The following is a 26,937-nucleotide window of genomic DNA, read 5'->3' as shown; positions in this document are numbered from 1 at the left end:
CTCAAAGTCTCTGAGTAGATGTAGGATCTATAATACCTCAGGAGAACGCTTTAACAGAAGTTAGATCCTTTTTAATCTGCCAAGGACATATGCCCTTATTCCTCTTTTACAGAGGTGTAAACTGAGGCCCAGAGAGGTTGACCAGGTTGTCTACAGTCACAACGCTAGCCAGTGGCGGTCCAGGATTTGACCTCGGTCCAGGGTGACCAACTCCAAGCCCTGCTCTGGGTCCCTGCCGGGCGGGCGTGCGCCTTAGAGAGGAACGCAGCCCGCAAACAGGACGCGCCGGGGGCGGGACAGAAAGTCCAGGAGGGGCGGGGCTTAAAGTCCTGGGGGGCGGGACAGGCGGCGCGGGCGGGCTAGAGGCGCCGGGTTTGCGTCCCGCTCCACCTGCGGGCGAAGGCGCTGACCATGGGCGGCCGCAGGCCGGGGGGCGGCCGGACTGAGCCCTGCTGAGCCCACGGGGCCGGCCATGGGCGACCGCGAGCGCAACAAGAAGCGGCTGCTGGAGCTGCTGCGGGCGGCAGGCACTGGCAACGCGCACTGCGCCGACTGCGGGGCGGCAGGTAAGGGCGCGGCGGCGCGTGCAATCCGGAACGTGGGACCGGCCCCTGGCCCGCCGGCCCCCTCCTCTCCCTTCAGGCCCGTGCCGGTCCAGGACTCCCGCTGGATCCGCGCGTGACCCTTATATCACCTTCGGACCCGGGCCCCCGGCAGCCCTCTCCTCGGCCAGTACCGCTCCCACTCGAACCCGGCCGGGCCGCCTGTTCTCCCCACTCTGGACCTCGACACTAGATCCCGGCCCCGGGTGCCCTGACCATTCTACTCACCTGCCCTGCCAGACACCCTACCCACCCGGACCACGGTCCTTGACGTCTTCCTTCCGGACCCAGCCACTTCCCACACGCTCGGATCCAAACATCCTACACACCAGGGATCCCAGACCCCGGACCCAGTTCTGCCCTGATGGTCCAGTGCCCCTTCCCCACCCGCCCCGGACGTCCCCAGGGTCCTCCCACGTTCCTGCTCCACAGCACTCCGACCCTGTGGACCCCGAGCGTCCCTGACTCCGACTTCCCCACCCGCAGCTCCCCAGCCAGGCGCCTCGGTGCCGGTCCCTTCCTCCGCGCTCTCCTCTAGGTTCCTCGGAGTCCTGACACTTCCACATCGCGCCCGCCTCAGCCTCTCGCCCCCATCCTCCTCGGGACTCCTTCCCAGATCTTCATCCTGGCCACCGCCGCGCCAGGGCCAGTGGGCTGACCAGAGGGTTTCATGCTGATCTTAGTTCATCCAAGGCGGGGAGGCTAAGAGAGGAGTCATGGGCTGAGCTGGACACCTCCCCAGGCTAACTGCCAAGCCCTGCCTCTCCCGGCGCCCCCTGCCCAACCCTGGTTTCTTCACCCAGCTCCCCTCCTGTCCTCTTGTCCCGCAGATCCCGACTGGGCCTCTTACAAGCTGGGCATCTTCATCTGTCTGAACTGCTCCGGAGTCCACCGCAACTTCCCAGACATCAGCAAAGTGAAATCTGTGAGACTTGACTTCTGGGACGACAGTATTGTGGAGGTAGCAAGGGGCGCAGGTGGAGAGCATTGGAACAGCAGAACTGGGGTGGAGGCAGTGGGCAGGGCGCTCCCATTCTACAGGGAAGGAAACTGAGGCCAAGAGAGGGGCGATAAGGAGCCAATTAGACTTGCCTTAGACGAGGCCCTGAGTTCAAATCCTAGCTCCATCACTTGCTTACTTACTAGCTATGAGGCCCTGCGCCTCCTATTTAACGCTGGTTGTGAACCCTTTCCACATCTGTGTTATAAAGATACCCCTTCATAGGGCTGCTGTAAGGATTAAATGCAGGCTCAAGGCAGGTACAAAGTACGTAGTCAATTAACAGCTGCTGTTCTCATTCGCTGAAATCCTGGACTATAACAGAAGTATCCTGATTCATGGTACATAGTCCTCCTCCAGTCCCCCTAGCCAGGGAGGGGACCACTTTTTTCTCCTGACCTACAAAGATGGAGGACACCTGCAGCCCAGATAACACCATTCTGGCCAGGAAACCTTCAGCGAGCAGGCGGTACTAAACTGGGCTGGCTAGCTGAGGATTTCCGGGACTATTGGGGAAGCAGACCCATATTTGCTGAGTACCCATCTGTGCCATGCACTGTGCTAGACCACTGGGCTAGACACTTTACTCATTCATTCCACACGTTACTGTAAGCCTACATATGCTGGGTATAGGAGAGAGCAGTGAATGAGATAAAGTCTCTGCTCACATGGAGCTTACATTCTAGTGCAGGAGAAAGTTCTACTGGAAACCAGCACCTAAACCTGAGGGTCGTTTCTTTGTACCTTATCACTCCCCTGTTATATGTTCTTCATCTTCATGGGTGAGATCCCTGAAGCTCAGGGGCTTAAGTATTGCCCAGGCATCACTCAGTGAATAAATGGCGCAGCTGGGATGCAGACCCTGCTCTTTTGAGATCCAAAGCCCATGCACATCCCACGACACAGCCAAGTGGCCACTGGGGAAGGGGAGAATAGGGTTCCCACTGCCCAAGGGACATGGATTAAAACCCTGATGTTTTTTCCACACGTGCCCTCACCCCAGATATGCCACTGCTGTTACTGAGTGCTGTTGGCCAGGGCCACTCCTGGCACATCTGCCTCTGGGTCTCTTGGGTGCCAAAGGCCCCCAGTGATCTTCCTGACCTACATACTCTATGGGGCGAGCACTGAACTTCTTCCATCCTCCAGCTCCATCTATCTCCTGCGGACTTGCAGGGGCTGCTGCTGGTGGTCCTGGCCATCTGTGGAGGGGGTGGGAGAAAGAACATGAGCTTTGGAGTTAGACAGGTCTGGGTTCAAATCCCAGCTCTCCACTGACTAGCTGTGTCACCTTGGGTAAGTCACCTAACCTCTCTGAGCCTCAGTGTCCTCACCTCTAAAACGGGGGTGGTAATATTACAATGGTTGAGCGGATCGAATGAACTAATGCAGGAGAGCTGTAAAGTGCTCTGCCTGTATGAAGCATGGTTGTCACAGCACCTCATTGCTCCAAGTTGGGGCTTCCCAGCAGCACAGATGACCAAGCTGGGTGGGGTGGCGGGGAGGAGGGGAAATGTGTCAAACTCCGGGAGGAGTGTCTCCTGACTCAGCCCAGGAGCCAGTGAGAACAGTGGCCTTCAGAGTAGACCGTGGTTTCATTTCACGTTTTTTCAAGTTCTAACATTACCCCAAGTTGCTTTGTCTTGCAGTTTATGACCCACAATGGGAACCTCCGAGTGAAGGCCAAGTATGAAGCCAGAGTCCCTGCTTTCTACTATATCCCCCAGGCCAACGACTGCATGTGAGTGCGTGATTTCCTGGTTCCCCCTCACCCCCGCTCCCACCACTACCCCATCTCCTGTGTGGTGGTCTCTTCTACAGACACGCTCAGCAGGTGGAGCAGGAAAACGTTTGGTACATCATGGAGAGCACACAGACCTGATGAAAGCCCCTCTCCACCTTCACAGCTTGGGTTGTCACTTGCCCCCTCTGGGACTCAGTGTCCACAGCTGTGAAATGGGGCATTTTCTTTAGGATCTGTCCCTTTGACTTGATGTTCTCATAGCCTGCAGTGATAACTAACTTGATTAAGAAGCCACCGGTATTTTAGCAGAACAAATGTGTTTCAGCTATTATACTTTCTACGGAGTCCCACCTGAGCTGTCCCGCCTGAGCTCAATGTTGCTCCAAAGCAGCTGCTTAGGCCCCACCTAAGCACTTACCATGTGCTCTGCACAGTACAAGCCACTTTGTATGCATTTAAACCTCTCAACAACCCTCACGGGTAGGTAGGTATAATATTATTGGCATACTCCCCAAGTTCAGAGGAGTTAAGTAACTTGCCCTTGGTCACACAGTGGATAAATGGTAGAGTGGGACCAGGTCCCCGGTGGCCAGACCCTAAGACCGCTGCTCTGTCCAGTGTAGCATGCTCAGATCTCATGCGTGGGCCACAGGAAGAGGCTCTTGGACTGTCCTGGCTTAAGCTCATGAACACACAGTGGGATGTGGCAGAGTAGATGGTCCAGGGGAGCTGTTATCTGTCTCATTGACCTAGAGGGCTGAGGCTGAGGTTGGAATAGTATAGTGGTGTGCATATAGCCCACTGGGGGAGATATTTCCCCCTGGGGAGACACTGGCAATGTCTGAAGACATTTTGGGGTTTCACAACTGGGGAGGGGGTGCCACTGGCATCGAGGGGGTGGAGGATGAGCAGAGATACTGCTAAACATCCTACAAAGCACGAGACGTCCCCCCACCACTAAGAATTACCTGGTCCCAAATGTTAATAGTACCCAGGCAGAGAATCCCTGGCTAGCCTGAGCAGGCAGCTGCTGTGATGCTCCCATCCTCAGCTGCGCGGTCTCAGAAAGTTGCCATGGGAAGAGGATGCATCAGACACAGCTGCCTAAAGAGTCTCTCTTTTTAGGGTCTTAAAGGAGCAATGGATTCGAGCGAAGTATGAGAGACAGGAGTTTATGGCTGAGGGGAAAACCATCTCACCCCCAGGTAAAGTTATTTTCATCATCTTTTGAGGGCTAGTTCTGATGAGTTCTAGAAAACAAAGTGCCTGAGTATTAGGAACAAGGTCAGCAGAGATATACCTGCCACCCTTGCTCTGGCCACAGAGGCCAAGTTGTGGGTTCCTCTGTCTCTGAAATAGCAACACATTGGCTGGTGGGGTTTTATGGTCTGACTGGCCGAGAAACACATTCGTCTCAGGTCCTTGCAGGGCCACAGGGTGTATAGAGTCTTCAGTATAAATTGCAAAAAGACTCACCCACCGGGCAGACCAGGAAGAAATAAGACACCCTGCTTCTGGCTAACGTAACCCCTGGTGTGGCACAAGCCTCGGGAAGGCGCATGGACTGGATTTCACCTCCCTTCCCGCCTTTGTGCAGGGCACAACCTCATCGGTGGCCCTGAACCTGTGGCAGTTTCTGCCCTGCTACTCTGAGTCCAAGTTGACACTGACCCAGAGAGCAAAGTATACAAAACTGCTCTTTGAGGACCAGAGGCAGCCAGTGCTCAGCTCTCCTAGTGGCCAGGAGCACAGAGGGCATTCATTATTCCCACACTCTGGAGAGTTTCATTAGGCTGATGTCAACGTGAAGTTGGGCCTCCTTCAGAATCAATCCAGTTTCTTAGGATTTAGCCTACTTATTTTATTTTTATTTTTTTGTGTGTGATACGCGGGCCTCTCACTGTTGTGGCCTCTCCTGTTGCGGAGCACAGGCTCCGGACGCGCAGGCCCAGCGGCCATGGCTCACGGGCCCAGCCGCTCCGTGGCATGTGGGATCTTCCCGGACCGGGGCACAAACCCGTGTCCCCTGCATCGGCAGGCGGACTCTCAACCACTGCGCCACCAGGGAAGCCCAGGATTTAGCCTACTTAGAGTTTACTGTGTCTTCTTAGGAAACAGCCAAGGAAGAAAGTTGAGGGTAGCCCAACTGAAATCATACAACATTGCAAATTTGGCCCCAGACAGGACCCCCATGTCCTGCAGCTGAAATAGCTAAATTAGATCCTAGACATTTTAGCAGCAGGTGAGAGGTTCATTCCACCCCTGAGACCATACTGTACGGGGTTCATGAGTTGCTTGTTTGTCTTGAAGCCGTGAGTGTTCACTCTTTCTCATCCTTGGTGGAAGGTAACCGAGAAGGGTTCCTATGGAAGCGGGGAAGGGACAACGCACAGTTCCTGAAAAGGAGGTTTGTGCTCCTGGCAAGAGAAGGCCTCCTGAAGTACTACACTAAAGAAGAGGTAAGTCTTCTCTTACTCCTCCCGGAGCGCTGGCTCTCACCCCACTCAGGTCTACATTTTTATTTATTTATTTTATTTTTGGCTGCTTTGGGTCTTCGTTGCTGCACGCGGGCTTTCTCTAGTTGCGGTGAAGGGAGGCTACACTTTGTTGTGGTGCGCGGGCTTCTCATTGCAGTGGGTTCTCTTGCTGCGGAGCACGGGCTCTAGATGCGTGGGCTTCAGTAGTTGTGGCACATGGGCTTCAGTAGTTGTGGCATGTGGGCTTCAGTAGTTGTGGCTTGTGGGCTGTAGAGTACAGGCTCAGTAGTTGCTGTGCACGGGCTTAGTTGCTCTGCGGCATGTGTGGTCTTCCCAGACCAGGGCTCGAACCCATGTCCCCTGCACCGGCAGGCGGATTCTTATCCATTGTGCCACCAGGGAAGTCCCAGGTCTACATTTTGATCAATAGTGCCTGGTCTTGTGTATGAGCTCAGCCACTGAGACTTAGGTACCACACACTGCTACTTTTCCTTGTTATACAATCCATCCAGTCCACTAAAAAGCACACCTTCTCTTCACCTAGAATGGGCTTAGACTGGTCCATGATTAAGCCTTTGATGATCACTTGATTTTTACTTCATTTGTTTATGTACTTAAGAAATATTTATTGAGCACCTACTATGCTAGACCTTATTCCAGGAACTGGGGATACAGCGATAAACTAAGCGAAGTTCCTGTTCTCCTGGGGCTTCCATTCTAGTGGATGGAGACAGGTGTAACCAAAACATACATCAATACATAATCTATCCAGTGGCAATAAGTTATATGAAGTAAAATAAAAGAGGGTGAAGAGTTAGAGCGTGGGGTAGAGGGAGGTGCTACCACAGGTGGTCAGGGGAGGCCTCTCTGATGACATTTGAGCAGAGAACTGAATAAATGTGAGTTATGTGGATTTGTGGGCGAAGGGTAGAAGAAGTAGAGGGAACAGTATGTACAGAAGCCCTGAGCATGGTCATGTGTGCTGATTAGAAAAGATGAGCCCTCTGAGAGGGTGCAGCCCTGGTCCCTGTCTAGGCAAGCAGAAGCCTGCATGGCGGTTCTCACTTGTACCTTCAGCCAGGGGCTTTTTGTTCAGTGCACAAACTGCCCAACCATGAGCCGTAGCCCTGGCTTGAGCTGGGAATGTATTTGGTGAGTCTAGAGGACATGAAGGAGGCCAGAGTGCCTGGTGCAGCGTGAGCAAGGAAAAAATGGGGCGAGATGAGCTCACATAGTGGAAGACTTCAGAGGCCATAGGAAGACTTAGGATTTTTCTTTGGAAACAGCTTTATTGAAATATAAATTCACACACCATTGGATTCACCCATTTAAAGTGTATAATTAATAGCTTTCAGTATATTCATGGAGTTCTGCAACTATCACCACAATCAATTTTAGAACATTTTCATTACCCTAAAAATAGAAACCCCACATGTGTTAGCTCTAGTTCTCCACTCCACTCCCCTCCCCCAGCCCTAGGCAACCACTGATCTACTTTCTAACTCTATAGATTTGCATATTCTGGACATTTCATACAAATGGAATCATACAATATGTGGTCTTTTTTAAAAAAAATTTTTGTTTATTTATTTATTTTTGGCTGTGTTGGGTCTTCGTTGCTGCACACGGGCTTTCTGTAGTTGCGGCGAGCAGGGGCTACTCTTCGTTGCGGTACACGGGCTTCTCATTGCGGTGACTTCTCTTGTTGTGGAGCACGGGCTCTAGGCACATGGGCTTCCGTAATTGCGGCTCATGGGCGCATGGGCTTAATTGCTCCACGGCATGTGGGATCTTCCCTGACCAAGGCTCGAACCCGTGTCCCCTGAATTGGCAGGCAGGTTCTTAACCACTGCACCACCAGGGGAGCCCGTAATAGTTCTTTATATATTCTATACACAAGACCCTTATGGGATATATGATTTACAAAACATTTACATTCTTTTTTTAATATTCTTTTCTACTATGGTTTATCACAGAATATTTTTACAAAACATTTAGGCGTTTGGATTTTATTCTGCTGTTGGGAAGCCACAGGAGGGTTTTGAGTACGGAAGTGATCTGCTTTGACTAAAACTTTTGGAAAGGGGCACTCTGGCTGCTACCGGGGCAAGAATGGAGTTGGGGGTGGAGGCGAGAATGGAGCAGTGGGGAGGTGAGGGTGGAAGCAGAGAAGCCAATTAGGAAGCTGTTGCAATAATCCAAGCGAGGAATAATGGATTAGATCAGGATAATCGTGACGGAACTGGTTAGAGTGGTCAGATTCTACGTGTATTTTGGAAATAGAGCCAATGGCATCTACTGAAGGATTGGACACGGAGTGTGAAAGTCAGCAGAATCAGGAATGATTCCCAGATTTTTGCCTTATGCAACTAGAAGTCTAGATTTGTCATTTGCTGAGATGGCAAAGACTTAGCTCCTTACGGGGATGATCAAGAGTTCCTTTCCCGTTTGAGATGCTTATTAGTCATACACATAGAGACTGAGAAAGAAGTTCTCAGAAGTTCTGAGTCTAGAGATTTGGGGAGAGTTTGGAGCTGGAGTCATCAGCATGTAAACTGGTTTAGCAACCGGACTGGCTGGAGTCACCTAAGCAGGGGGTGGGGGTGGATGAGAAAAGATGTCGGAGGACTGAGTATTTTAGTTATTTGTTGCTGAGTGACAGACACACCACCCTAAAACTTAGTCGCTCAAAACATCAGTCTATCGTGTCTCACAATCCTGTGGGTCAGGAATCTGAGCAGGCAGTGGCTGCCCCACTGTACTCAGTGTGGCATCCGTGGGGTGGTTGGGCTGCGCCAGGAGACCCGGGAAGCCTTCACTCACACGTCAGGCGCTTTGGGATCCTCCTTGTGCCTTCTCTGTGATCATTCCTCATTCAGGAGTCCAGCTCAAGCTTTGTTGCAGCATGGCAGCCGGCTTTCCCCGAGCAAATGAGAATGCTGCCAGGCCTCTCAAAGGTTAGGCCAGGAACTGCCTTCTGTTGGTCAAAGCAAGTCATGCGACCAGCTCCAATTCAAGAGGAGGGGATATAGATTCCACCTCTTTATGGGTAGAGTGGCATGTGCAAACTAGGAGGGAAGGAATTGGAGAAGCCCATCTTTGGAGATTATCTATCACACTGAGCCCTGGGATATTCCAATATTTAGAGGAAAGATAAGAAGTTTCCAGCAAAGAGAATGTGAAGGAATGGCCAAGAAAGTAAGAGAAGGACAAGCTCTGAGCACTTTAGCCTTCATCTTACTCCATTTCCTACATGCAGAAATTACTATTTATGTCCCCTGTTGCTTTCCTGGATGGACCAGAGCAATGCCAGAAGATCTGCCCAGTGTGGCCTCAGTCTGGGGCCAGATGAAAAATGATGGGGAATGAAGAGTATTAACCCTCCAAGAGAGAGTAGGGATTTCTTCTCAGTCTTCAGTTTAAATCACTGAAAAATATTGCAAGTACTAAAGGCAGAAGAAAAAGTGCTGCTACAGAGTCAGGAGCAGGCATCGAACCCCAGTAGCTGTTGTGAGTTAGGATGTGAGTCTCATCCTTGGTTGGAAAAAGTTGATCTGTTTCTCAGTCCTAAGGCTGTTCGGTCTAAAGCAGTCTAAAAATAGAACAAGTTGCCTTTGTTCTTTTTTTATTTCTTTACCCAAATGGAAAAGTTTTAAATTATAAAGGTAACTCATTTTTATGTGAAAATTTTGGATAATACAAAAAAGTGAAGTTTAAAGAAAGCAAAACTCAGAAGATATTTCAACATAGCAAAATATTAATACCCAGATCACATTTTTTTAAAACCCTAAAAATCAGGAAGAAAAAAACAATCCATTGGCAGAAGAGGCAAAGGAAATGGTTTGGTAGTTCACAGAAAAGGAAACCAAAATGCCTGATAAATACAGGAAAAGAAGCCCAATCTCTCTGGCAGTCAAGGAAATGAAAATTAAAATCACAATGAGATATACTATGTATCCACCATAATGGCTAAAATTAAAAAGGTTGACAACACCAAGTGTTAACAAGGATATGGAGAAACTGGAACTCTTATTGCTGGTGGGACATAAAATGATACAACCTCTTTGGAAAACAATTTGGCAATTTCTAATAGAATTAAGTGTACACTTAACCATATAACCCAGCTTTTCCACTCCTAGGTATTTACAAAAACATATGTCCACAACAAAATTTGTCCACAAATCTTGTTCACATGTTATAAAGCAGAAACTAACACACCATTGTAAAGCAATTATACCCCAATAAAGATGTTAAAAAAAAAAAAATCTTGTTCACAGAAGTTTTATTTGTAATAGCCAAAACCTGGAAGGTATCCAAATGTTCATCCACAAATAAATGAATTAAAAAATTGTAGTATATCCATAGAATGGAATATACCCAGCAATAAAAAGGGACAAGCTACTACTAAATGCAATAATGTGGATCAATCTAAAAAATATTGTTCTGAGCCAAAGAAGACTTATACGGGAGTATGTACTATATAATTCCATTTATATGCAATTTCAGAACAGACAGAACTATACCAATAGAAAGCAGATAAGTGATTGGGATTGGGGTGGGGTGGGGATTGATGCAAAGGAGCAAAAGGAACTCTTTTAGGGTAACAGTGATGTTCTAGATCTTGATTGTGGTGGTGGTTACATGGGTATATATGCTTGTCAAAAAACTGCACTCTTAAAGTGAGTTCCATTTATTGCTTATAAATTATACCTCAATTAAGTTGAATAAGAGAAATTAACAATGAGATTCCATTTCAAACCCTTCATATTGGCAAAAATGTTAAAAAAAAACTGGCAGCATTGAGTGTTGGTGAGGATATGGGGAGAGGGGAAATCTTCTTTGTTATTGATGGAAATTTACTTCCCGTATGTACATTGGTGCAACCACTGTGGAGAGCCATTAGCAAAATAATTTGGCAGTTTTCAGTAAGTCAAAGATGTACACACTTGTGAGCTAGCAATTCCATTCCTAATCGTGACCTAGAGACACTCTCACAGGGGTATACCAGGGATACAAGCTGACAGCAGCAAAAAATCAGAAACAATCTCAGTATCTGTCAACAGGAACATAGATTGATAACTTTTGGTGTAGTCATTTACAAGAGCCAAGTAGATTGGTATATCTCAACATGGACAGAGATAAAACGTTGAGTGACAAAAGCAAGTTGTAGAATGATCCATATAATGTGATACCATTTATGTAAATTAAAGCCACATAAAACAACTATGTATTGTTCATGGGTATGTGTATGTGTGTATAAAAGTGTAAAAAGTGAACTAGAAAGATGAACATCAAACTCATGACAGTGATTGACTGTGGGGAGTGGAGGAGGGGAAAGGGACAGGGTAAGTAGTAATTAAAGGGATTTTGGCTTTATTAGTAATGTTGTATTTTTTAAACAAATTTCCTTTTGGGGAATGATATTGACAAAATTAAATACACTTTTTTTGTATTTTTAGTATTTTTCATAGTAAATATTTTAAAAGGACAGTCGTACATTAATCTTTCAAGAAAACCATTGTGAAGAGCGTTGGTGTAAATCTGTCCATACTTCTTATGTACGTGCAAATAAACATATAGTATATACATATAGTTTATGTACATTATATATATACTATATGCATATAGTATATGCATATATATGTGTATATAATTTTTGCATTAATAGGTTCCTACTATACATCCCGTTCTGGGACTTGGTATTTCTCACACATGGATATCATGGACATTGTTTCATATTAGTAATATTGATTTAAATTTTCCTTTAAAAAATTCTGTGATATTTTATTGTGTGGATATGCCATGATTTATTTATTTAACCCATTATCATTGATGGACATTTCAATAATTTCTTCTTCTTTTTTATTTTTTTACTGTTATAAGCAACATGGCAGTAAACATCTTTTGATATATGTGTTTGCATAGTAATGCAATTACTTCCTCAGATAAATTCTTAGATGTGAAATTGTGGGTCAAAGCAAAACACTCAACATTTTAGTAAATATGACCAAATTTCCCACTAGAACTTTCTTCAGTGACGGAAATTTTCTCTGTTTGCACCTGTCCAGTACCCTAGCCACTAGCCACAGCTGGTCGCTAAGCACTTGAAATGGGACTACGTGTGACTAAGGAACTAAAGTCTTAATTTTATTTAGTTTTAATTGTAATAGCTGCATGTGGGTAACAGCTATTATGGGACTAGAGCGTTGGTATCATTTTTCTCTCTTATCAGTTATGAAAGGAAGCACTTGTTTCCCCTTTGCCTTCTTAGCATCAGTGAGTGCTCGAATTGTGTTCAGACCCTGAGAACAGAGTGGAGGGTGGGAGGGCATGCCCTGAGGCCCCCACAGCTGCTTTTATCTGTTTGTTTAATCTATTTTATTTGTTCGCCTTCCATGGATATTTGTTTCAAATTCTTTTTTTTTTGGCTACACGGCCTGCGGGATCTTAGTTCCCCAACCAGGGATCAGACCTGTGCCCCTTGCAGTGGAAGCACCAAGTCTTAACCGCTGGACCTCCAGGGAATTCCTGATGATTCATTTCAGAAAAAATTCTATGGCTAAACATTTTGAAAAGCTCTAAGTTAAGGTCTTTCCAAGCCCCTTTCAGCTCAGAGAGGCCAATCTGATTAAGCAGAGTTCCACACGGGTCATCTGTTTGCAGTTAAGTCTCCCTGGCGAACGTGATGAGAAGTCACCCTGCTGACTGTCAGCATCTTAAGTATCTGCTTCCTCTCTTTTAGGGTAAAGAGCCCAAAGCTGTCATCAGCATCAAGGACTTGAATGCCACCTTCCAGACAGAGAAGATAGGGAACCCCCATGGGCTGCAGATCACCTACCGAAGAGAGGGCCACGTCAGGAACCTGTTTGTGTATCACGAGAGTGGGAAGGTGAGAGCCTCCAGCTTGCTGACCCCCTTGCGCAGCAGCCTCCTGAGATCTGCTGCTGCTGTTCACCTTAACCTATTGTCACTTTTTTTTTTTTGGGGCCACACCACGTGGCTTGTGGGATCTTCGTTCCCCAACCAGGGCCCACGGCAGTGAAAGCACCGAGTCCTAACCACTGGAATGCCAGGGAATTCCCTATTGTCGCTCTCTAGTTGGAGACAGAGGTACAAGTAAAGCAGAGCGAGATCAGGGAGAGCAACCTGGTGGGTACCAGGGGTGCGTCTGGATGGTGCACAACCGTCAAGGGGCATCCACTTAGCAGAAGGGACTATGCCCAGGGCTGGCAAGTCAGGTGGGGCCAGAGATTCCAAATATGGGAGGAGGAATGGATCAAAGCCTGGGCAGCGTGCACTCCACGGCCTTGCTTCTCAGAGTTTGGCCCAGCACCAACAGCATTAGCCATGACCTGCGAGCTTCTTAGAACTAGAGTCTCGGGCCCACCCGGACCTACCGAATTAGAAGCTGCATTTTAACAGGATCCCCAGGTGATCCTTGTGCGCACTGAAGTTTGGGGAAAACACCACTTAAAGGTCCAGGAAATGGACTCCATCAGAGAAAAGCAGGCCAATAGTACAGGTTCAAGAGAATAAGCTGGGTCCAAATGAGCAGGGTCATGTGACCGGGCAAGGGTCAGAGATGCTAAGTCGAGGTGAGGAGGGGCAAAGGTGGAGGCTGACATTTTGTGAGTTTCTTTTTAATTCTGTGCCAGGTGCTCTTCTTGGCAGTCACGATACATCATTTCTTAATCTTCAGAGCAACCCTGGAAATGTTTTATCCCCGTGTTACAGAGGCATGGGCATGTTAAATAATTTGCTCAAAGTCACGTAGCCAATGGTTCCTGAGCCCTGCACCCATTTCACCTCCCCAAGTGCCTCTGCTGGAGGAAGGACCCTTGGCAGCAGGAGCCAGGAACCAGATACAGGGACTCGATCTTCCCATAAGGCCCTAGCGCTGGGATGGTGACCATGGATCACCCTCCCAGCAGGCTTCACGCTCCCTCCACATTCTGGGCTGACTTCCTGGTGTGGTCTGAAGAGCTGGGTTTGGAGTCAGAAGCTGGGGCTCTGGTTCTGCCACTCCCAGCTGTGTTATTAGGGCAGGTTCCTTCCCTCCCTAAGTCTGCTTGTTTATGGTTGATAACGTCCACCTCCCAGAGGGGTTTTGAGAGTTGAGTGACCATGAACCACGAACGTGAAAGCATCTCATTACGGTGAAGTGCACTGTAAACATTAGTTGCTACTGTAACTTGTTCATGATTGTGGAAGCTGCAGAAGAAGACAAACTCTTGTGAGTCGTTTCACATCTGTGTCATTTACGCATTCACGAATTCACTCTTTCGGTAAATCCTTATCGCACTCCTCCCCGCAATGTGCACAGCACTGGGGTGTGTAGTGAGTGGGGCAGAGCCATGAGTGGGGTTCTGGGATCTCAGAGTCTCTGGTGGCAGATGGGGAAATAAGGCACTGATGATGCTGTGTTGAGGATGGGCTGGAGGCCGTGCTAGGGACACACAGGAGACATATAAGTAGCCTAGTCTTGGGGGTGGGTGGGCTGGAAGGGGGCAGTCAAAAAAGGCTTTCCAGAGGAAGGAGCATCTATTTAAGAATTGTGTGAATATGCTGAAAAGGAGAACACTCAAACCAGCTTAAACAGGACATGAATAGGAAAGATATAGGAGTGTTTATTTATTTCAAGGGCCAGTAGTATGGCTTGGCCTCCTGAGAGATTAGAATCAGGAGCTGTGGTGTGTATGTGTGTTTAAGAGAGAGAGAGAGAGAGAGAGAGAGAATACACTCTAACAGCAACACATTGTTCTGTAAAACCAGGAGTGCGAGTAATGTCTCTCTTGTTTGTTTCTCTAAATTCAACGATCTCATTCCCCAAATTGCCAAGAAATCTATTATCAGTCATCTTTCTCGGCTCCCTCCCTTGGCTTTACTAGAATCTTGGGACTTATGCAGTGTGGGAGACATGGAGGAGATGCCTGGTTTTCAGTCCACGTTGGGCTCACTGCTGTAGTCCCATGTCCAGACTGGCTGGATACCAGTGGCTACCCCTCCACCCGCGCGAAAGCTACGAGGACTTTTGCTGCAGTGCCCAAGGTCTCGGACAATTACGGTACCTGGCTCCCTACCACTGACCCAGTTGTAGCGCTCCCGGGAACCTGGTTCTGGCCGGTTTCCTCTTTCCCTGGATGCCTCAGCTTCTCCCTTAGATGGGCATAAATGGGAGTGGAGGGGGGGATGCTCAAACTCATGCCCACAGGAGCCAGGTGAGCAATTGAAAAGTAAAGTGGACAGCCTTAAGGCTGTGGCAAACAGGAACACCTGTATAGAGGACTGAAACAGACAAAACTTCAGGAGCCAAACAAACCTGTATGCAGGTTGGATTTTGCCCCGGAGCCGCCAGTTTGTGACCAAAGAGCCCTTCCAAAGTGGAGGCCTAGGTGGGTCTTTCATGGGATGGTCCCATTCCCTTAGTGCCTGAGCCTCTAGAAGTTTCTTAACACCCAGGACAGGAGAGCTCCGAACTCAGGAATACGGGGCCGGCAAGTTTGACCTGCAAGAGAGAAAGGGTAATGATGTTTCATACCTTTGAAACCAAATTCAAATGAATTTCTCAATCACCGTATTACATCTAAGTGCAGCACAGCAGCTATTTGAACAAGCCTTTCAGCTAGCTCCCCCAATTCCAAATTCCTGGGAGAAAGAATCTGATAAGCCCTGTCCAGCCTCTGCATTTGTCCAGTTGCTGTGGTCAAGAGTGGGTAGAATCATAGCAGCAAGCGTGGCTGCGACTGTGGGTGAGTGGTGTGTGCCTGAGAATGGGCGGGGCAGTTCTCATAGAATCAGGGCTTGCGTGGAGCAGAAATCTATTGCAATATCTAAACTCACCCTCAGGATGAGTAGAATGTTCTAGGTAAAAGGTGTGTCGGGGGTGAGGGCAGAGAGTTGGGTGAGGCTGAGTGTTTCAGGAAAAGGTAATAGCATGTGTTGGGATGGGGTGCGGGGGGAGGCGGGGCAGGGATTGCAATGGTTTTGTATGGAAGGAGCTCAGAGGGCAAAGAACTTAGACTCTCTTCCTGAGGGTAGTGGAGAGGACTCTAAGCTAGACTCCATTAGATTTGCAATTCGAAGATCACTCTGGCTGCCATAAGGAGGCCTGAAAGGAGCCTGGCAGAGCAGAGGCAGAGCCAGCTGGATAAAGTGAGAGACGATCGTGGGCACTGCCGAGGGAGGTGTTCTCCCAGAGGGACACAGAAGGTCCAAGCCAGCTTTAGCCCAAGTTGCACTCCAGGTGATGGGCATCCGCATCGGAGGAGCATCCCCAGGTGCACCTGCCCCCACCTGAAAGCCAGTCTTTGGCCTCTGAGGACCCTTGCTTCTCAAAGTGTGTCCCAATGACCAGCGTCATATCACCTGAGAGCTCGTTAGGAATGCAGAATCTCAGGCCCCACCCCAAACCCACTGAATACAAATCTGCGTTTTAATGAGATCCTCAGGTGATTCACACACACATTAGAAAGAGCCAAGCACTGTCCTAGGCCATTGCATAACTCCTATGTGGTCCGCCTTGGTCCTTTCCCATGGCTCTGGGGATCTCCCTGTCAGTGGCTTCCCACTTGCTCGGGTGATGCCCCTGGGCTCGGGCACTGTCCTCCCAGATGCCTGTGAACAGCCCACAGGCCCCTGAGTGGGACTGGGGGTGCGTGCATGTGCCCAGACCTGAAGGTCCAGCTGGCTTCTTGCCTCCAGCCTCAGCTCCCCCACTACTCTGTCTCATTGGCTGTCCATCTGTCCTTTGTATTTTTCTCTGCAGGAGATAGTGGACTGGTTCAATGCCCTCCGTGCAGCCCGTCTCCAATACCTAAAAATGGCCTTTCCTGAGCTCCCGGAGCCTGAGGTGAGCTAAATGTGGACCCCAACTTCCACATCTCCTCTCTGCCATCTCCTTTGCTTCTTGTCTGCTGACCTCGAAGACACTCAGAGGCCAGCCTCATTTTGTTTGCAGGAAATACCTTGAGATTTGGGGTTGGGGACCTCAGTGGGAAACCAAAAGCTTTCTCCTGGGGAGTCTGGGGGTTATGGCCTCACCCCTGGCAAGGCAGCCTCCAAATAGTGGGTCAGGCTGTCCCGTTCGGGATGCATGGCTACCACCCACAGTGTCAAGGGGCTCAGGAGTTGAGCATCTCTCTCTCACCCCTTCTCCCACTAAAATGCACGAATGGTCCCTCACATACTGCTTATGCAGTGCTTTCGAGCCCCTTGTATCTTGTAATCCCTTTTATCTAGTAATCCCTTGCAGCCAGCAGTTAGGTGAGTGTGATTATTCCCATTTCACTGATGAGAAACTGAGTCCCAGGAAGGTCAAGCGCATAACCAAAGGTGTTCTTCACATTCGAACATTCCCCCCTTTACCCTTTCATATTCTGGTATAAGGAAGGTAGTGGGATCGTACCCATTATCATTCTAACAGGAACAGTCTGCCTTTCATGGCCTAGGTAGTGGGGAGCCTGAGAACTTCATCTGATTGCCCTCAGATGTCTGGAGCATCCATCTACATCTCTCAGGCTTGGCTGGGGAAGCTGTATAGTGGGCTGGAGGATGCTGCCCTGAGCCAGGAGGCCTAGGCTCTTGTGGACGTTCTGCTGCTAACTTGCTGTGTGACCACTGCAGGTTGAGTCACCTCTCTGTGCATCTGTTCCCACATCTGTAAGATGGTGCTTGGTCTGGGTCATCTTCAGGGTCCCTTCCAACCCTGAGGTGCTGTACTCTGGTCCCTGTCTTAGGCCTGCTCTAGGAGGATTTTGTAAGAGATAGGGGTGGAGAGACCATGTTAGTCCTGGGACTTCTTTTTCCTTTTAATATTTATTTATTTAATTAATTTATTTATTTTCTTTCTTTCTTTCTTTTTTTTTTGCTGCGTCGGGTCTTCGCTGCAGCACTCGGGATCTTCGCTGAGGCATGAGGGATCTTTTCGGTGCGGTGCGCGGGCTCTTTTTTGTGGCGCACGGGCTTCTTTCTAGTTGTGGCGTGCGGGTTTTCTCTCTCTAGTTGTGGCGCATGGGTTCCAGGGCGCATGGGCTCTGTAGTTTGCAGCACATGGGCTCTCTCGTTGAGGCGCACGAGCTCAGTAGTTGTGGCCTGCGGGCTTAGCTGCCTTGCGGCATGTGGGATCTTAGTTCCCCCACCAGGGATCGAACCCAGGTCCCCTGCGTTGGCAGGCAAATTCTCTACCACTGGACCACCGGGGAAGTCCCAGTCTTGGAACTTTCTTAATCCCAACTGTTAGACCTCCTTGGAAGCCTAAGTGTTCCTTAATGCCCAAGTTTGCAGGGAGCAAAGTGTCTGGAACAGGGGTCCATTCCAGATGCACTGAGGTGGCAATTCTCCAGGAGCAGTTCCAGCTAGACCCGGCTCAGGGCCCTCCCGGTCTGCAGAGTCAGCACTGGAGCTGGTGACTGCCTGCTTCCGTGGGCGGGGCGCTGGGGGTGCTGACTGCTGGCTGGAGAGGATGGAGGACAAAGTGCAGATGCCCAGCCTCATTTGTCTGGGCTGGCTCTCCAACTCTGCTGACCCCTGCGGAGGAAACTGGTCTTTGGCCAACATCCTCAATGCCGTCTTGCCTCCCTCATCCACCATTGTTACCCCTTATCCACTCCCAGTTTCCTCCCCGCCCACCTCTCTCCCCATCTTTCTTCCCCCCATGTCTATGTATGACGTGAGGTCCTGGGCAACCACCCAGGCCTGGCTCGAGCTCAGGGATCCAGATGCTGGAAACCTGGGGAGCCCAAGCGGGGTTGTGGTCCTGTGATAAGAAAACGCATGAACCCAAAGTCAGAGAAGCTGACGTGTTACGTAGGACAAGTCCCCTCACCTCTCTGAGCCCCAGTTTACTCATCTGTCACCATGAGGACAGTCCCTGCCTCCAGGGCTGCCGTCAGTCCAGTGAGCAGGGTGTCTAAGGTACAGTGAACAGAACCCCATCCACGTGCTTTTTCTTCTTCTTCCATTGGCTTCCCGAGGCCTAGACTCCCCCTGCTGTGGCTCCAGATCAGACGACTGAGCTGTCAGGACTTCTCTTCTCTCCAAATGAAGGAATTAAAGCCTACAGAATGCATTTTAGGGAAAGGGGAGTGTTGTCCTTTATATATTCGTTTTGAGCTCACGATTTTCTCCCTTTCAGACTTTCCACTCCTATTCCCAGATGTCATGTCTGCTTCGTCCCTGCCCTGGGCTCAGGCTCTGGAGAACCCCTGTGTTTTCAGAAACCTGGGCTGTCACTTGAAACTCTAGACTTGCCAGTTGACACCCTGGAGCATAGGAGACCAGCATCAATCCCTGGAAGCTTCTCTGAGCATAGGATGGCAAGTTGGAAGGGATCCTGCAGATCACCTAGGCCAGTATCCTTATTACGTAGTGGGAAATAGGCCCAGAGAGGCATAAGGTCTTACCAAGGTAACACAGCTGGTTGAGGTCAGACCTGGAGCTAGAACTCAGGTCTCTTGACTCCTAGTCCAGAGCTTTCTCTACTTGCCCACCCTGCCATCACCTCCTATGGCCCTGGGTCAGAATCCCCACCAATGACCAGGTCTTGGCCAAGGGCCTGATCAGAGGGTTCTGCCGTGTTTATGCTTTAGCATCATAGAGTAGCGGTAGGGGTACCACTAGTGTCTGTGTGGTGTCCATCGCCTCTAGATGTGAAAGCTCTTCATCCTACCAATGACGTGTCTTTGAGAAAATCCACAACCACTTCTCTGAGGCCTGGTTTGCTCATATATACAACGAAGATGATAATATCCACCCCACAGTGTGGTTGAGAATTACGCGCAGAGCCTGACACACAGTAGATCCTCAGAATACGCCCACCTGACACCAGGAGGGTCTCCTCAGAGCCTTGCCTGTGTCCTTCTCCTGGAGTTGCTGAAGGAATCCCTAAACTAAGCCTTGAAACTAAGACTTGGCTGTGCTGGTAAGCTCTGCAGACATCTGGGGTGCTGTTGTCTGGCTCTGTTGAAATGTTAATGTTGCGTCCATACCAAATATAACCCCCTGAACCACACGTACACATCCTTCCCCATTCCAAACTTCCCCTTTTTTGGGGAGCCAAGTTCGGTGGGGACCCTCGGGCTCCTGGGTGTGAGGCAGGGGTGTCAGTGTGTGTCTTTCTTCCCCCAGCTTGTGCCCCTCATCACCAGGAACTACCTCAAGCAAGGCTTCATGGAAAAGACTGGTCCAAAGGTATATCTTCCACTCCCGGGGGAGACTTTCGTGGCCCCTGTCCCAGTGGGCAGTAGGGCAGAATTTGGGAGGTGGGAAAATGGGGAAGCAGGGGCAGAGAGGAGGGAGGAAGGGGAAGTAAATGGATGTTTGTGAGTTCCGGGGCTGGAGGATCAAGTGGAGACCAGGTGGCTGGAGTGTGGTCCAGCATGGCTGAGGTGCTTCTCCCTGTAATTGGGCATCCTCCCGCTTTATCAACATCACCATTAGCTTCTGTCTTCTTAACACCATCTAACTGATCTTACTCTTGGGAAAGCATAGCTGAAAAGGGACTCCTTGGGGGACAGCTTTTGACTTTCCAGAACCCTTGTGTGTTCTGTGCTGGGGCCCTACCAGGACCGTTCAAGTGACGCAGGGACTAGTGATCAGTCTGAGAGAACACACCTATATATACCCGTGCTTGGGTGCCCAGCTGCATGCTGGTGGGGCGAAGCTCAAAGTCAGAAGATGGAGATGGTAGGGGGTTGTGACGGGCGGAAGCAGGGAAGGGAGGAGGGAAAGGGAGAAGGAAGGGAAAAGTAGAGGAGCTCCCTAAAAAAGAACCCCAAAGCGACAGCATTCCAGTGCGTTGTGTTTTTTGTTTGTTTGTTTGTTTGTTTTTAAGATGTAATATGCTGACAGGATGCTTGTTAAAGATGCTTGTTAAAGATGCCAGTGAAAGGTGTTAGGCAATCAGGGTAAAGAGAGCCTCAGGCAGCTGGAAAACTTGTAAAATGGTTAAAGGTTCTCTTCCTTCACCAGCTGGTAGCACCGCCCTCCCCGTGGCTCTGGCCAGGGGCTTTCCTTCCCCTGACCTAGGATAGAATTCGGCCAAGGCCAGCACTTTCAGAAGCGCTGAGCGTAGCCACTTCTGATTTCCCAGCTTCCTTTTTCTGAGACTTCTTGTCCACAGCCTGAGAAAGGGGTAAAATGCTTCTTCCAACCACGTAGGCAGCACCTGGAGGCAGCAGGGCGAAGCTGGGGCTGGGAGAGGGGGTGGGATGGGTGGGGGAGAGATGGGGCGGAGCCTGCAGAGCTCTAGGCCTGGGGAGGGGCGCTGGGGTGTGCGACTGCGGGGCTGGGACCCGCCGGCTCCCTCGGCCTGGCCTAGGATGGCCCTCTGACCTCTGTCCCCACCGCCTGGCCGAGCCTGGTACGAGGTTTCCTTTTTTGCAGCAGCGAGAGCCTTTCAAGAAAAGGTGGTTTGCCCTGGATCCCCAGGAGCGGAGGCTGCTCTATTACAAGAACCCGCTGGTAAGAGCCACTGCCAGCCCCACTGCTGGGCACCTGCAGGCGGAGGTGGGGTCAGTGCTGGTCGGGAACCATGGGGAAGCGACAGGGCTGGAGAAACCCAGCCAGAGGCACACCTCCATCGTCACCTGTCTCTAAGTCAGTCTGTGCATGGAGCTGTGCTCTCCCTCACCTTCAGGAAGTCCTTTATGTGTGTCCAAATTGCTGCCAATGTATCAGTAGCTAAGACAGATGTTTCCCGGCAGGACTCTCTTCCAACCGGAGACTGTGGAGTGTAGCAGTTGGGAGTGAGGGCGCTAGAACTCGGCTGTCTGGGCTCCAGTTCCAGCCCTGCCACCTTTAGGGGTGCGCTCTGGGCAGAGCACTCAGCACTCTGTGCCTCAGTTTCCTCCCCCAGAAAATAGGCTTTATAACACTGCCCTCCTCAGGTTGCCGTGAGGATGGTCACATGAGTTACTACGTGTAAAGTCCTTGAATTCATGGTGCAGAGTTAACTCTCTGTAAATATTAAGTACCATTTAAACAGATGCCGTGTGTGATGTCTTTTATGGTTTGAGCCTTTTAAATTCTGGGTCCCATCTAGCCGAAATCCCCAGCAGAAGCCCCACCCAACACACACACCTCTTACTAAAATGGACCTGGGGGGCTGTCAGGCCTGCAGGTGGCCCTCAGCCCCAGCTGTGGCCTCTGACGACCTGTGTCTTCTGTTTTCAGGACGCCTTTGAGCAGGGCCAGGTATTTCTGGGGAGCGATGAGCAGGGGTACCAGGTGTATGAGGACCTGCCTAAGGGCATCCGAGGGAATCGCTGGAAAGCCGGCATCACCGTCGTCACCCCGCAGCGGAGATTCATCTTCACCTGCCCCAGCGAGAAGGAGCAGCGTGAATGGACGGAGAGCCTTCGGGATGTCCTCTCCCGCCCCCTGACGCCCCTCAACCTCCTCAGTAAGATGCAGGGCTTGTTCCTTTGGCTGAGGGCAGCAGGCAAAAAGGGGCTTCTTCACTTGGGTTCAGCTGTGAGCCCTGGAACTGGGGTTACGGCTCCCGACTGCCCTCTTTCCATTTTCTTCTCTTGCTGCCAAAGAAAAGTTCAGACAGTGCACAGTATTGCCAGGGAACCCTCTCTGTGCACGCTTAGTTCCTCTATCAGGAGCCTTTCTCTAGCCATGTCCGGAGGAGTTTCGCTCTAGCAGAGCTGTCACTTAGATCCGCTTTTCTGCCCTGCTCAGTCCAAGAGCCTAGCAGCCTCTCTGTCCCTCCACCCTCTGCCCCTGAGTCCCTTTTCTCATGAGAAAACTCTGGCCTGTTGTTAAGGTCACAGCGCTGGGCAGCTCCTGGGATTTTGGACTACTCCCCGCTCATAGAGGGAGGGCTATTTTTAGGACTCTTCTTTTCTCTGGGTCCTTTCATGTGTCTGCCCCTCTCCTGTTCTTCCCCTTCACCCCAGATGTGTCACAAGCAGGCTTCCCCATCTGCAGACAGCTCCGTGAAAGGAGGGGAGACATTCTGAGCCAGAGCAGGAAACTTCTGGCCCAGGGCCTGGCTTCTGGGACACCAAGGAGAAGTTCTTTGTTTGGAAAAGTACAGTCTGAGCAAGTGACCCCACACAGCCCCTTTGGAGAAACCCTTGTACCCTTTGAGTCTGACCAGGATAAACACAAACTTGCTTCACTTTCCGAAATCCCAAGGCCAAAGAGCCTCAGAAATGGGCTCGGAAGTTGTTAGTGAGGCAGCTGGTGCTTTTTTCCTCTGGGGCCCTGTGTGTCTGAGTCTCTGTTTTTCTCTGTTTCTGACTCTCTGCTTTTCTCTCCTTCTCTGGCGTGTGTGTCCCCTCTGTCTGTCACCTTTTCAGTCTGTTTTTTATTCCGGTTCCCTCTATCATCGTCCCCCTGTCCCCCTGCTGTCCCTGCCCTCCAGTGGGACTGCATTGGCATGGCCACGCCCCCCAGCCCTCTTCTTGTTCCCCTTGCAGCTGCATCAACAGAGAGTGGCTACAGCAGCAGGTGACCCACTGGCCAGCCAGCGCACCTGGTGGGAAGGAGAAGTTTTCACCTTGGCCTTGGGGGCCCCGCAGGAGTGCCCCACAGTCGGCAGCTATCAAGGGCTGTGAACTCTGCCGCAAAGACCGAAGCTTTGGCCTTTATCTGCCGGCTCTCTGGGCTTCCCCGCTACCCAGCTCTGGGGGTCTGAGGATCTGGTAAATGTCCTCAGGGCCCAGGACATCTGAAATGAAGGCATTGCAATGGAAAGGCACCCACAGCATCGCACAAGTGGCATGCTTGCTGAAAACAAGAACAGCAACAACAAAAAGTTAAATCTGAACCTAACCATGAGGAAACAATCAGATGAGTCCACATGAGAGAAATTCTGCAAAATAACTGGCTGGGCTCTTTGAGAATGTCAGTATCATGAAAGATCAAGTAGTCTGGATCTAGGTTAGAGAAGACTAAAGAGACATAGCAACAAAATGCAGTTCATGATTCTTGATTGGATCCTGGATTTAAAAAAAACAGTTATAAAGGAAATCATTGAGATAACTGGGGATATTTGAATATGGATGTATATTAGCTAGTAATACTGTAACATGGTGATGATTTTCTGTATTTGTGTAGGAGGATACTCCTGATCTCAGGGAGTATGTGCTGAGGTGTTCAGGGGTAAAATGTAATCACGTCTACAACTGACTTAAACGGTTCGGCAAAAAATGTGTATGTGTACATGTGTACATATAGAGTATATACATAGATATAGTGTGTGTGCATTTATGTATGAAAGATAGGAAGTGCGGGTGTATACACACACATGTATACACGGGGAGAGAGAGAAAGCGGGCCACTGTGCAAAATGTTAGCAACTGATGAATCTAGATGAAGTATAGCTGGATGTTCATTGTCTAATTCATGTAAATTTTCTATAGGTTTGAAAGTTTTCAAATTTAAAAGTTGGGAAAAATTTTTTTTTTAATTCACTTTTCACTCTTCGAAAGTAGTGGGTTTTCTGCATGAATCAAAAATGTTCCTGGGGGAGTTCTACCTTTGTGCACATTTTAGAAGAAATAAAAGCCCAGATAAGGGCTTCCCTGTGGTTGAGGGAGTGGTTGAGAATCCTCCTGCCAATGCAGGGGACATGGGTTCGAGCCCTGGTCTGGGAAGATCCCACATGCCGTGGAGCAACTCAGCCCATGCGCCACAACTACTGAGCCTACACTCTAGAGCCCACGAGCCACAACTGCTGAGCCTGCGTGCCTAGAGGCTCTGCTCTGTAACAAGAGAAGCCACTGCAATGAGAAGCCCACGCACCACAACAAAGAGTAGCCCCCGCTCGCCACAACTAGAGAAAGCCCGTGGGCAGCAACGAAGACCCAGTGCAGCCAAAAATAAATACATTAAAAAAAAAAAAGCCCAGATAATACAAACTAAAAAACCAATGTCCCCATTGACCATCTGTGCACTCTGGAAGGAAAGAAGGAAGCTGAGAAGGCAACTCAGCTGGACCCCAGGACAGAGAGCTCTCCAGCCCGAATGCCGGGTCTGGCCCTGCCACTAATGAGACTGCTGGAAAACTCACTTCCCCACCTCTGTGCCTTGGTTTTTCTCTTTCAAATGAGGAAGTTGTACTAACTACTGAAATTCAATGGAAGCAACAAGTATTTTTGAGCACCTCCCAGGTGCCAGGCTGTGTGCCGAGCCCTGGGAACAGGCAGGAACCAGATGACGTGGTCCCCGCTGTCAGAGATTTCAGCCTGCTGGAAGGCAGCCGGTACATGGGGCAGGACAATGAGACCAGTGTTCCGAAAGGGGAAGTGGGGCTGCTGTGAGACGTGTGGCAATAGGGTTCACCCTAACTGACGGGAAGAGGGGAGACTCCTTCCTCTCCAGAAAATGACATTGAAGTTGAAACCTTAACTTGTTTAGAGGTTAGTCAAAGGGAAGATGGCCAGGAAAACACTCTAGGTTGAGGGAAGAAAATGTTCAGAGGCTCTCAGATGGGAAAGAGGAACTGAAAGAAATCTCAAGTGGCTGAAATGTTAGAGAAATAGATCACCCAGGTCTCTGCTCTGTGATTCTTTGTCCCTTCGAGTGACGTGGAGAAAGACATTGAGTGTTTTCATTTCAGTGGAGACCCAGAGGGTTGGGAGGGTCTTTAAGACAGTCTCTGCTCTTTATGGGATTTTCCTTTGATCCCCCAATCAGAGGACAAGCAACGTCATCGGGGTGTCTTTCCTGAGGCTTCCTGACTGCCCAGATGAAGACGTGGTTGCTTTCTCTTCTGGCTCCTAAAGCACCTTGAAAATGTTTTTCAGCACCTGCTGGGTTGTATATTAAGGGTCGATCTACTTGTCTGCCTTTTTTTTTTTTTTTAACAAGACCCATGAGCTCTGTTGACTGTACTCTGTTAAGTTCTGAGAATGACAAAATCAGTAAAGGCATAGTTCCACCTTCAAGGAACTTATAGTCCAGAGAGGAAGAAAGAGAAGTAAACAGGCAATAACAAAACAACTTGAAGAGGCAAACTGGCATTCTTAGGAGTCCCTCAGCGGGGCAGAGCACAGACACAAGAGATGGAGACAAAGTCCCAGTGAAATGGAATGTCTGGTTTTGGTTGGTTTCTGAGGCCTAGCTGAATCTGTCTTTGGGTTGCCCAAGGATACTTCTGTACTCTTACATTAAATCCTCTTCTCCCTTTTGACTTATTAGTACAAGGAGATTTCTGTTACTTGAATCGGTCCTGACTAATGAAGTTCTCCAAAAGAGGTAATATCTATGCTGAGTCCTGTAGAAGGTACTTGGGTTGGGGTGGGGTGGGGGGGAGACAGAGTGTGTACAAAGGCCCAGAGACAAGAGAGAACATGGCCTGTTCTGGAAATTACAAATAATTGAATATGGCTAGAGCACAGATTGTTGGGGGCAGGAGGGGGGTCAGCTTCCAGTAATGATGGAGGAGCTCATATCAGAACAACCATTCCACAGATAACAATTAGAAACTCTGTACAGATTATAACAAAAGTTATCTGGAGGCCTTGGAAAATAACCTAAAGCATGCAGAGAGGAGTTGGCACTAGGAAGCAAGGAATGGCAGGGGTGAGTTTCTCATTTTTTCGCTTTTCACCTGATGGCAGGCCCCAGTCAGTGCCTCAGGGGGCACTAAAATTCTGATGGAAACCTGCAGTCTTACTGGTTGAAAAATAGAGGACAGAGTTTAGGGCAACTTTAGCAGCAGGGAAGTCTTGGAGAAGAGGGCTACAGAAGGGGAGCCCTGAATTCTACTATCTGCCTGCTCTCTGGAGGAACATAACAGAATCCAGATGTTTGACATTCATAATATCAGGATGCAACCCTAAATTAGTAGACATATGAAGAAACAAGAAAATATCAATTGTACTCAAGAGAAAAAAAATCAATCAGTGGAAACTGATTCCAAGATGCCCCAGATATTGGAATTAGGCAAGAATTTTAAAGCAGCCATTATACCTATGCTCAACAAGTAAAGGAAAATATGATCATAATGAATATATGGATATGACATTTCAATGGAGACATAGAAACTATAAAAAAGAACCAAATGGAAATTCTAGAACTAAAAAATACAATATGTGAAAGAAAAATTCAGCTCGACAGTAAATTGGAAATGACTGAGAGTCAGTGAACTTGAAAATATAT

General features: G+C 49.3%; 1 protein-coding gene across 2 annotated transcripts; it reads left to right on the top strand.

Annotated features, from left to right (window-relative positions):
- Positions 1-404: 404 nt before the first annotated feature.
- ADAP2 (ArfGAP with dual PH domains 2) lies at positions 405-26,053 on the top strand. Of its 2 annotated transcripts, none has more exons than XM_059996501.1 (11): positions 405-566; positions 1,433-1,527; positions 3,252-3,343; positions 4,472-4,551; positions 5,693-5,805; positions 12,566-12,712; positions 16,589-16,672; positions 19,948-20,010; positions 21,205-21,282; positions 21,994-22,222; positions 23,250-26,053. In XM_059996501.1, the coding sequence occupies exons 1-11, from the start codon at positions 473-475 to the stop codon at positions 23,282-23,284; spliced, it is 1,110 nt and encodes a 369-aa protein (XP_059852484.1). In that variant the 5' UTR covers positions 405-472; the 3' UTR covers positions 23,285-26,053. The 2 variants fall into 2 exon arrangements, with proteins under 2 accessions (XP_059852484.1, XP_059852483.1); XM_059996500.1 differs by having other exon boundaries at positions 1,433-1,563; positions 23,250-26,052.
- Positions 26,054-26,937: the final 884 nt, after the last annotated feature.

This window comes from Delphinus delphis, chromosome 19 (assembly GCF_949987515.2).
Source record: "Delphinus delphis chromosome 19, mDelDel1.2, whole genome shotgun sequence".
NCBI lineage: Eukaryota > Metazoa > Chordata > Mammalia > Artiodactyla > Delphinidae > Delphinus > Delphinus delphis.
The sequence above is the reverse complement of the archived record's forward strand: the minus strand, read 5'-3'. Positions and strand labels throughout refer to the sequence as shown.

What these genes read in the sequence shown, in the direction of transcription:
- ADAP2 (XM_059996500.1), top strand. Translation starts at nt 473, where the DNA reads ATGGGCGACCGCGAGCGCAACAAGAAGCGGCTGCTGGAGCTGCTGCGG. An exon ending in CCCCAGGCCAACGACTGCAT is followed by an intron (nt 3,344 to 4,471) that starts GTGAGTGCGTGA and finishes CTCTCTTTTTAG; the next exon opens with GGTCTTAAAGGAGCAATGGA. An exon ending in TGGAAAAGACTGGTCCAAAG is followed by an intron (nt 20,011 to 21,204) that starts GTATATCTTCCA and finishes CCTTTTTTGCAG; the next exon opens with CAGCGAGAGCCTTTCAAGAA.